Genomic DNA, 11,344 nt, shown 5'->3' with positions numbered 1-11,344 from the left:
AAAGGAAAACTCAAGGTCAATGTTGTATCTTTTTCATAAGGCCCATAAGATGAGGTTGCTCAGTTAGGTTTAGGTTTGTTTCATTTACTGTATTTCTGTGGACTGAATGGTTGATGAAAACATGACATTATGTTTCTGTAAAATAGTAGTACAAATTACTGGCTGATGAGTGGTAACTTGTCGAATCAAAATCTAAAAAATATTATCATTATTATTCAATATTTGACTAATGTTAGGCTTCTGCTCTCTAAAATACGAACGTGAAATTTTCTGCAGCACTTGAAGGCAGCATAATACCATACTGTCCTCCTCTTGTCGCATATTGATCCAGCTAGCTAGCTGATCGTTAGGTTTTGTGTCAGAATGGTGTCTGTGGTGTGTAAATGTTTGTCCGTAGTTTCTGGCTAAAGGTATCTGGCATTTGGGGGCTTTAATGTTTGGTGCAGCTAATCTAAAAACCATCGGCAAAGCGGGAACCGGCTGGTAGGTGGTCTTTGAACCCAGTGAGACGTAACACATTGTCCACTCAACTCTTGTGAATAAGCCAGCTAGAGAGCTAAAGCTAGTTATGCTAACTGCCTAACTAATGTCGAAGGTTTCTTCGTTGTTTACTTTCCGGCGACAGTCGTTAAAGTTACCTTAATGTAAAGCTGTGAATCTAGGTTCTTAATGGTTAGCTACGTTAGTTAACGTTAACTAATATTTGCAGGGTTAATTGGACGTTTGCTGTAACGTTAGCTAACGTTAGTTGACTTAGCTAAGCTAACTAGCAAGACAACGTTAGCTCATGACGCTAATAACAACCCAAACAGCTAGCTAACTAAAGAAGAGAAATGTTAGTGTTATTACAGAGAAGTTTGCACATGAATGTGGAAAAAAAAGGCTCCTAACGTTACATCAGACCTCTGGATATGTATTAAGGTTAGCATGACGCAAAAGGCAGTGAACTCATTGGCTGTTGCATAACGTTACACCTTCGCTCGACGAAAAGAGATGAATGACGTGCAAAATGCGAATAATTAGCTATCTGGCTAACGTGAGTGTGGTAGCTGCCCGTGTCTTACATCGTTGACAGCAGCTAGCGTTAAGCTAATTGACGTTACGGCGCTTGGGTTTTAGGTCGGTCCCAGAACGTTACTAGCCTGTCGTTTCAGAGACCCAATGACAATTTGCAAATCATTCCTACATACACACTGATACGTTTTGCGGACTGCTATGACAATAAGTATCACAACAGCACCCGTAGCATACGCACTAACTTTAGCTATAAAACACTTACAGTGGGGGAAATAAGTATTTGACCCCTTGCTGATTTTGCAGGTTTGCCCACTTACAAAGAATGCAAAAATCTACAATTTTAATCATATGTACATTCTAACAGTGAAAGACAGAATCCCAAAGAAAATTCCAGAAAATCACATCATATGAATTTATTAAAATTGATAACCATCTGATGAGGAAAAACAAGTATTTGACCCCCTGGACAAACAGCAAGTATTCTGGCTCCTACAAGCCAGTTAGTCTTTCTTTAAGACACAGCCCCAATCCGAACCAATTATCTACATCAAATATACCTGCCTCACCTCGTTACCTGTATAAAAGACACCTGTGAACACCCAAACAACCAGCATCCAACATCACTACCATGGGCAAGACCAAAGAGCTTTCTACGGACATCAGGGACAAGATTGTTGATCTGCACAAGGCTGGGATGGGCTACAAGAGAATCGGAAAGCAACTTGGAGAGAAAAGATCAACTGTCGGTGCAGTTATCAGGAAATGGAAGAAGCACCACACAACCGCCAACCTCCCTCGGTCTGGGCCTCCATACAAGATCTTGCCTCGTGGGGTGTCCCTGATCATGCGAACGGTGAGGAATCATCCCAAAACCACAAGGGGGGGAACTGATGAATCAACTGAAGGCAGCTGGGACCACAGTTACAAAAGAAACGGTTGGTAACACACTACGCCGTCATGGATTGAAATCCTGCAGCGCACGCAAGGTCCCCCTGCTCAAGAAGAAACATGTACAGGCCCGCATGAAGTTCGCCATTCACCACCTGGACGACTCAGAAGAGGCCTGGAAGAAGGTGATGTGGTCAGATGAGACCAAAATAGAACTTTTTGGCCTCAACTCAACTCGTCGTGTTTGGAGGGCAAAGAACACCGAGTACAACCCAAAGAACACCATCCCCACCGTCAAGCATGGTGGTGGCAACATCATGCTTTGGGGGTGCTTTTCAGCCAAGGGGACGGGACAACTCCATCGTATTGAGGGGAGGATGGACGGGGCCATGTATCGTGGAATTCTGGACCGACATCTCCTTCCCTCAGTGAGAGAGCTGAAGATGGGTCGAGGATGGGTGTTTCAGCACGACAACGACCCTAAGCACACGGCCAAAGCAACAAAAGAGTGGCTGAAGAAGAAGCACATCAAGGTTCTGGAGTGGCCTAGCCAGTCTCCAGACCTGAATCCGATTGAAAATCTTTGGAGGGAGCTTAAAATTGAGTTGCCAGGCGACAACCTCGGAACCTGAATGATTTGGAGGCTGTCTGCAGGGAGGAGGGCCAACATCCCTGCCGAAATGTGCACAAACCTTGTCACCAACTATAAAAACCGTTTGACATCTGTGCTGGCCAATAATGGCTTTTCTACAAAATATTAACATGCTGTTTGTCCAGGGGGTCAAATACTTGTTTTTCCTCATCAGATGGTTATCAATTTTAATAAATTCATATGATGTGATTTTCTGGAATTTTCTTTGGGATTCTGTCTTTCACTGTTAGAATGTACATATGATTAAAATTGTAGATTTTTGCATTCTTTGTAAGTGGGCAAACCTGCAAAATCAGCAAGGGGTCAAATACTTATTTCCCCCACTGTAAGTTGCATTCTTTAATGCTTTAAAGTGTCCAGGCGTGCATGTGTTAAATAGTGTCCCCTTTCCCCCTCCACCTCAGGCACTTTCACCGGACGATGGACGAGCTGGTCCATGACCTGGTGTCAGCACTGGAGGAGAGCTCCGAGCAAGCAGCGCGTGGTGGTTTTGGTGATGGAGGAGACCACGCACTGGCCGTGGGCTGCCTGCTGAAGAGGCAGGCTCGGAAGCGGAGGGGCAGAAAACGACGCTCGGACAACCCACACCCGCCTTGGGAGACAGGCCACCTCAGTGAGGGCTCAGAGTCTAGTGTGGAAGAACACAAGGTGAGTTGGGTTGAGTGGATGGAGGACAATGATTTGGTGGTTAAGTTACACAGTTCTTCACCCAGGACCTTTCAGCTATATACGCTGTCAACAAACCAGCTGAAAGGAAACCCCCACAAATGTTGTTGTCTTGAGATCTGGAACCAGGCTATTCTGTTGATACTCTCACAACTCTCTCCCTTTATCATAATGGATACCCCACAAGAGCAGAGAAACTTTAAACTGGTCTGGTCCTTTGGTAACTAATTGGCTAGTCTTCACATAAAGTTGGAATTGCCCACTTAGTACAGATTCTTAGTGCCAGTTGTCTTATAGTGTTATGGACCGCGTAACTCGAGACCAGATCCTTAAGTTTGTTTGAGTTTCTTAATTTAGCATCAGAATCACCGGCTGATATTTTCCATGACGTTTGTTGCAGGACTACCGTGCCAGTACAGGGGGTGTCTCCGCTGCCAACAGCCATGCCCGTGACAACAGTGACTCGGATGAACAACTTGGCCCCAAACGCCGCACCCTCCTAACAGCTGACACAGGACGAAGCAAGCGGCCGCTTTGGCCAGACGACTTGGGTGTCCTGGGATCCGCAGAGGGAACTCGCAGCCTTAGACGAAGACGTAAGGTCAAACGTATGGCTGTAGACCCACCTGTAGAACCAGAACCCCCCTCCTGCACCATGTTAGGGCCCCCACCTGTCCCGAAAGCCCGTGCTAGTGCCAGGCCGCATAGACTGGGTGCTAGTGAGGGCAGGGTTGCCATGGAACTCTGTGGAGGTGGACTGATAGGGCCAGGGGGAGGAAAGAACAGGGTGAAGAAGAGGAAACTGGCTCCCCACAGGCTTGGCATGGAGGCTACAGATGAAGGGGTAGTGGTGGAGAGTGAGGACCACATTTCTTCTCCAACGGAAGGGTCCAAGGACAAGATGGAGTTGGAGGAGCAGAAGGGCTCGGATGAGGACATGAGTGACAGGTGGTTAGTGTTTTGATTTTTGATTTTTACATGCCCCATGTTTCCAAAAGAGTGTGTGTGTGTGTGTGTGTGTGTGTGACTAAGTAACCAGGGTTTCCGCTGGGTCTTAAAAAGTATAAAATAAAAATTAGGCCTTTTAAAAGGTCTTATATTCGCTGAAGTATTGTTTTCTAGGTCTTTTATAGTTTTTTTTTTTATATTACTCTGTGTGGCTTTTATTCAGTTTGAATACATGTATTTACTTTGCAAGTACTTTTGTAACTCTGCATTTCGTTGTACTTTAATGTCGTGATATAAGTCTTAAATTTAATTCCTAAAGGTCTTAAAAACTCTTAAATTTGACTTGTTGAAACCTGCAGAAACTCTGGTATTGAACATCAACACTTTTTGGGGTTTTGACAGAAATGTGTCTGTTGCTCTTTGTTTTACAGTGAGACCAGCAGTGTCAGTAACAGCAGTGACGGAGGCCTCTACACCAACGATGAGGGGAGGCAAGGTACATACTCGGATATGTTTTAAATCGATTGGTCAAACCTAAAAGACGGTCACAGTTTTTACATTTGGTACATACGTTTCTCTTCCAGCCGATGACGAGCAGAGCGACTGGTTCTATGAGGGTGAGCCAGGCTCCGCCCCAGCACCCGGAGGTGCATGTGCGATAGCAGGAGTGGTTCCTTGGTGGGAGAGGGACAGGGGGTCAGAGGAGCTGGACCTAGTTGATCCTGTCTTCAACAGCATCATCACTGGATCCTTCCCCCTCATGAGCCCTGGAGCACAGAGAGGTAGGCTGGAAACATGCAGACTGAATACTTTTAATAAAAAAATAAATAAAATGCATTCTTATTTTTTTTAGAAACTCAGACACACAATAATAATTCTCTTTTAAATGTGGCTTTAACAAATTATGAAATTAAATGAAGATAATATAATAGGAATCTATATGGTAAGATTAACTCTAAAGTTTTATAGTAAATATAGGGAATGACATATTCTACCTATGGCTTAAACAAGCAGTACAAAATAGGAAAACATAAATGATACAGACAGACAGCTACTGCAGAATTAAACCCTCCGAACGCATCGGTCTGTGGTTGTGTTTTGATTTTTGATCTTAAAATGTTATGTTTGGAACAAAGTAATCATAATATCACAGGCCAAAGTTGAGCATTATTTTTTTTTATGTCAGTTAGCTGCGTTCATTATTGTGATATTCTAATATATACTTTACAATGAGACGTTTTAAATAGGCTACAAAACACTAGTACCGCTGGACTGGACGTATGCGACAACGTTGGCTGTCCACTGAATATGACGTGTAACACACACACACACACACACACACACACACACACACACAGACACACACCGCCCATTTCCGGCACGTGAGGTGATTGGTGTGCGTCTCTCCCGGGTTTGTGACCCAGGTCGAATCTGAATTGTCGGGATCAACCCGTGTTGACTGGCTTGGTTTTTGAATTGACATAGGAAGGGTTGAACGCCCTGGTCCGACCCTGTTCATTGGTGTGAAAGAGGTATTTGTCAGTGTTCCAGGCCCGACTGAGTCGTCTCCATGGAAACCAGCAGGCGTCTCAGGCAGGCAGTTCCGGCCAAGGCTTCAACGACAGGCTGGGCAGACAAACCCAGGACTCCCATGAGTGAGTCCCCATCTTTTTTTAAATTTCTATTAACTCTGACTGTTATAAACGTATTTCCGCTTAATCTGCTCTCATAATTGTGAAGCAGTTTGAGTTGTATTTTATTTTATTAACAAATAAAGTGGGAGAGACTTGAGAAAAGTGGCGACCGGCGAGCCACATTTTTCCCCCTTAAATCAATTTAGATTTAATTGTCGTGTACACACGTTTTGGTTTTCAGACAGCAGGGGTCAGATAAAACCAAAACATACAAAGAATATGTCTTAAAAGTAGTATTAGGATAAAAGCAAAGTAAACTGGAACACAGACAATACCAATTTTCATCATGTTCATATCACTGGTTCCACATTTGTCCCTTATTCCCTTATCAAGTAAAAGTATTAAACTCTTAAGTTCCTGCAGTCCAAATGCACATAAGGTTCCAAAGTTAAAGGTATAGTATGCAGGATTATCCTTAAAAACAATGTACAGACTAATACAAAAGTAATCCCTCTCAATCATAACTTATTACCCACTAGAAGTGTGTGACGGTGTCTGTATCGGCAGAGACCAGCGTTCTCTATTCTTTTCTTATTTTTCTGTGTGCGGGGCATTTATGGGTGTCAGCAAAGAGCCTTTGGGCCCGCTGTGAGTGTGTAAGCCCCAGCCAATAGCCAGGTGTGCGGGACTTCTCATTCCCAGGTACTGCCCCTTTGTCACGCCCCGCAGCCTTTGATACCGACGCACCCTCGGAGCACAGCAACTCCTCACGGCAGAGGAGAGCGACCAGGAGCAGGGGAAACACTGAAGCACATAAAACACTCAGCAATGGGTTTCGCGGACATGCTGATGTGTTTATTTGTGCTTTAGAATGTAACCACCATCAATCCTCTGATTCCCAGCTTTGTTCTCGCTAATGCTGCTCCCTGTCTTCATTCACTCTCTAGTTCGCTGGACCACTGCTGCACACTCTCTCTCTCTCTCTCTCTCTCTCTCTCTCTCTCTCTCTCTCTCTCTCTCTCTCTCTCTCTCTCTCTCTCTCTCTCTCTCTCTGGCTCGTTGAGGCGGGGAGGAGTGGCCAACGCTGTGTGTTTATAAACGGCAACTGACCAACCTGCACATATCTTTTTAAAGTCTAAAAAGGTTCTTGAGTTTCTGTAAAAGTGTCTGTGATGGACAAGGTCCAACAGTTCACTTAAGGCAAGACATGATGATGAATAGCAGTTGATGAAACGCTGCCTTGATGGGAATTTGAGGGCCCTAATTACACTTATTCTATCTTCAACAGGCCTTGGTTTAGCTCGGGCTCGAGGAGAGAACACGGACAGGTGAGCCGTGTTGCTTTTCTTCACTTTATTCCCTTTTGAAATTTACATTTTAGATGTAGCTCTATATCCAATGTGGTTGGTGTTAAACACACTACTGTTGTAAGGATTTCTTGCTAGCTGCTTGAACATTTAACTTTAGTTTTTCTTTATCTTTAACCGCTGCCACTTTAGTTGCATTGGGACCCACGGTCGGACAGAGGGCATCGGAGAAGCTGTTCAGTAAAAACAGCCAGCAGGTGAGAACAACAGTTTAACTAAAAACCCTAGTGATTTATGACCAGAACTCAGGCTCTTTTCCTTTTTAGTTCTTGCTTTTGTCTCTGCTGCAGTCTCATTGACCGAAGCCCCTATTGTTTTCATAATGTTTAATGGTATTTTCCAAATGAAAAATAATACTTCCCAGTGTTATTTAAGGTGAAACTAATGCTCCCACATTTTTGTCTTGCTTGGCTGGTTTTGCAGACAGACCAGCGGGCACCTCGGCTCTCTGTGTACAGGGGATGTCAAGCGGAGGCGAAAAGCTGCCCCCCTCGGTTCCACCGCCCCCTCAGGTATTGGATGCAAACCTAGCTACACCTAACACACCATCTGGCACATTTTACCAACCGCCCCTTTTATTGTATTTTTGGCTCTCACTTTCTCGCCCGTTTTCCTCCCCCTCTTGGTTGAGCTCAGTATGCTCACCAGCCTGCTTTCCTCATTTCCTTCTGTCTCGCACATACACTGACGTAAACACAAGGGACTGGGATGAAAAACGACGCTTTCACTACACATTTGTAGAAGAATTAATTGAGAGAAGGGAGTCCCTCATCCTCCATATTGCTCCCTCTTTCCTCCCCTCTCATTATTAAGCCGTGCTTTAGCTCTTAACCCCCTTTTCTCCTAAGCTTTGTTGGACAAGAGTCAACTGGCTAGTCATGCTATCAGAGCAGAGATACTGGATTAGCGTTTGGCCAGTAACACTTGTGTATCACCCCCGCTCCCCAAAACCACTCTCGTCACCTCTGGGCCAATTGATCCTTTTAGAGGAGGAAGGATGTGGTAGCAAAGCCTAATACTGTTAGATCCAACTCCAATTATAATATATGTAGTTAGGGTTGGATAGCGTTCACATTTTTATATACTGCTACCTGAAATTCTGTTCCGGTACCCAACAGTACCTTTTTTCGGTACTTTCCCTCTGTAATAACAAAAAATGATTTCCATTGTAAAAATAATTCCAAATCTATTTGTCCTATTTATTTAGAACATTTTACACACAAATAAAACCCCTCCCTCTCCCATCCAGTCTATTAAATTAAATAATTATTCATTTCTTACTCACTGTAACTTTTATTCTTGTATTTGTATATTTTATTTTAGCCTATTTTATTTTCATGACAATTTTTAGTTGCTCTTTAATGTTTTATGTAAAGCACTTTGAATTGCCTTGTTGCTGAAACGTGCTATAGAAATAAAGTAGCCTTGCTTTACACCCTCAGACTGTCAGTCAGTCACCAGGGCATAGAAACCACTGTTGTGCCTGCTTGTCTCAGAGGACAACATGGCATCATGACTTTGCATAAACATACACGCCACTTTCTTAAAGCCAAATGGTGTGTTATCTGTACGCATTTTGAGCTATCCACGTGTATGTCTACGCTGTATACAGCGGATGTAAACATACATCTTATCGCGAGAACGTGCCGTGCTATCGCGAGAACAACGTCACACGTGGCGTGTAAAAGAAAAATATGCGTGCGTGCGTTTACACACATTTGGCACAGATTGATTTAACGTGAATCGGTCCTCGGTAGTACCCACGTAATTCAGTCGGTGACCAAAAAAGTTCAGTTTGTACCCAACCCTATTTGTAGTCTGAAGCTATGTCCCATTTGATGTTACATGACATCAGAATTGTATGCATGATTCAGCTAAAGACATTAAAAGATGGAGTTTGTTGCATGTTTTTGTTAAGTTGTGCGCTCCATTTCTCTATTTATTTCCGGACCCAACACACAACTAAGTATTGGCAATTTGAGATGGAAGAAAATCTCAGCGACACTTGGGTAGCAGGCATATGTAAAGTTAATGTGTTATAGATTCATTTTTACTGTCCAAAGTCACGCAATCAGCGATGCGTTGCAAATATCAAGCACACTTGATACTTGCTCCAGACATGGGTGCAGCGCTCGGCAAGGTCCTGCCAAATTCACTACTGACAATTTGGCTTGAACCCACTGTCTACCTGTGTGTGTGTGTGTGTGTGTGTGTGTGTGTGTGTGTGTGTGTGTGTGTGTGTGTGTGTGTGTGTGTGTGTGTGTGTGTGTGTGTGTGTGTGTGTGTGTGTGTGTGTGTGTGTGTGTGAATGTGTGTGAATGTGTGTGTGTGAATGAGCGTGTGTGTGTGAATGAGCGTGTGTGTGTGAATGAGCGTGTGTGTGTGAGTGAGCGTGCGACTTTGCCCTGTGCTTAATACAAATCAAGACGGGATTAAAAAGGGTAATAGGTCAGCATCTGTGACTGGACCGTGAACTTCCAGGAAGGGCGAGGACAAAATGGTTAGTCTAGTTTGAGACAGACGCTGATGTACTGTCCTTCACAGGACTGGAAATGTGACTAAGTCAATTACATTAGTATTATTCTTAGATGTATCAGAGAAGATTAACAATGTAAATGGAGTGATGTTACTGGAGTAGATCTTTTAGTGCAGCAAGTTTTACAGACTTTCATATAAAGTAGAGCCACTACCAGACACAGACAAAAACACAAATGAGTGAAACGAGCAACTTTTCATGCTCGATTTAATGTATTATAACAAAACATGCTCATCAAAAGTAACTAGGCGATGTCTTCAAAACACAAACATATCCTATTTATAATGATGTAAAACAGACCAAATCCTCACATTTGTACAACTGCAACCATATAATAGATATGTACACTCATATGATATGAAATCCCTCTCTTAGCTAACCTGTCACCTCTCTTTTCAGGAGTGGTCGGGGAGAACGCGCCTCCCATCCCTGACACAAACATGGGGAGCCGCATATTACAGAGCATGGGCTGGAACCCAGGGATGGGCCTGGGTCCAGAGGGCAGGGGCATCACCGAGCCAGTCCGGGCCACACAGAGACCCAAAGGCACGGGTCTGGGTTTCAACTGAACACCAACCGGATTTCTGAATCCTGAACCTGAAGTCATGCTGGAACAAGACTCTCCAAGAGATAGAAGTGAGGGAGATGCTGCTGAGGGCAATGAAAGATTTAAAAAAAAAAAAAAAGAAAAACGGTCCAGAATAATCCAGGCATCTGAGTCATAAGAAGGGAAGGAATGAGGCTTGTCCTAACAATAGAAACTTTCCCATATTGGGGAAACGGCGAGAACCCTGGAAGACACACACACACACACACACACACACACACACACACACACACACGAATGATGTGGAAGTGAATGAAACTGAGCAGAAGAAAAGACTTCTTGCAAACATGTTCTCTCAAGAAATGTTGGAGAAAGTAAAAGACATTGATGCCTCATTGATAGTTTGTGAAGCTGGCATGCCGCCTCAGCCCTGTTACCTCAGACGCCATTGTAATTGGCTTGAAAACTGGGGAAATCATGACCAAATGAATGAGTTTGTTTTCAATCAGCGGTATTGGTTAATGAATTAACGATAAATGGTTTTGTCCGGTATTGCACAAGAACTTAGGAATCAAAGACTATTTTAGTAGGCCATACCTCAAGATTAATTTTAGGTTCTTTAAGGTAACGAAGGTAAGGGTACACTATGCGGATGTGTGTTGGAATCTCTGGATTTTTTTCCCCATTTACTTATTGTTCATTTATTGGAAGAAGTCATCTCATCAGAATGTTTTTATCTATCAAAAAAAGATTTAAAAAAAAAAAAAACAGAATTTTCCCTTCATTTAGCACCACGATGTATGCATGTGTAGCTGTGGCTGCTGCAGGTTCTGCTGATGTGTACTAAGAAAAAACACGTTGGGACGTGAAGTAAAGTCTTGCGATGACTTGCTTGACTGTCTTATTTCATGCAATTTCTTTAGGTATTTTATCCTGACACATGTTTGCACCGCAGACGGCAGTATTTAGCCAACCACAGCCATTCTCAATGACTTTACATACAGTACGTGACAAAATGGCTGTACGATTGTCAGCTTACCAGCATTTTAGTGTCTCCATACAGGTTTGGAGATTCCAGTGAAAGAGAGA

The 11,344-nt window shown here is 43.5% G+C and overlaps 1 protein-coding gene across 3 annotated transcripts; it reads left to right on the top strand.

Annotated features, from left to right (window-relative positions):
- The first annotated feature begins 292 nt into the window (after positions 1-292).
- gpatch2 (G patch domain containing 2) lies at positions 293-11,142 on the top strand. 3 transcript variants are annotated; one of them, XM_028605770.1, is made up of 10 exons: positions 293-483; positions 2,962-3,205; positions 3,624-4,171; positions 4,603-4,667; positions 4,756-4,953; positions 5,715-5,826; positions 7,094-7,133; positions 7,305-7,369; positions 7,596-7,684; positions 10,108-11,142. In XM_028605770.1, exons 1-10 carry the CDS (start codon positions 434-436, stop codon positions 10,275-10,277), a joined length of 1,581 nt encoding a protein of 526 aa, XP_028461571.1. In that variant the 5' UTR covers positions 293-433; the 3' UTR covers positions 10,278-11,142. The 3 variants fall into 3 exon arrangements, with proteins under 3 accessions (XP_028461571.1, XP_028461570.1, XP_028461572.1); XM_028605769.1 differs by having other exon boundaries at positions 3,624-4,174; XM_028605771.1 differs by lacking the exon at positions 293-483 and adding an exon at positions 851-921 and having other exon boundaries at positions 3,624-4,174.
- Positions 11,143-11,344: the final 202 nt, after the last annotated feature.

Source organism: Perca flavescens, chromosome 18, assembly GCF_004354835.1.
Source record: "Perca flavescens isolate YP-PL-M2 chromosome 18, PFLA_1.0, whole genome shotgun sequence".
Lineage (NCBI taxonomy): Eukaryota > Metazoa > Chordata > Actinopteri > Perciformes > Percidae > Perca > Perca flavescens.
The sequence above is the reverse complement of the archived record's forward strand: the minus strand, read 5'-3'. Positions and strand labels throughout refer to the sequence as shown.

Excerpts from the sequence above, each read along its gene's own strand:
- gpatch2 (XM_028605769.1), top strand. The coding sequence starts at position 434 with ATGTTTGGTGCAGCTAATCTAAAAACCATCGGCAAAGCGGGAACCGGC. Across the intron at positions 4,668-4,755 it reads CAACGATGAGGGGAGGCAAG|CCGATGACGAGCAGAGCGAC; the intron begins GTACATACTCGG and ends TTTCTCTTCCAG. Across the intron at positions 4,954-5,714 it reads GAGCCCTGGAGCACAGAGAG|TGTTCCAGGCCCGACTGAGT; the intron begins GTAGGCTGGAAA and ends GGTATTTGTCAG.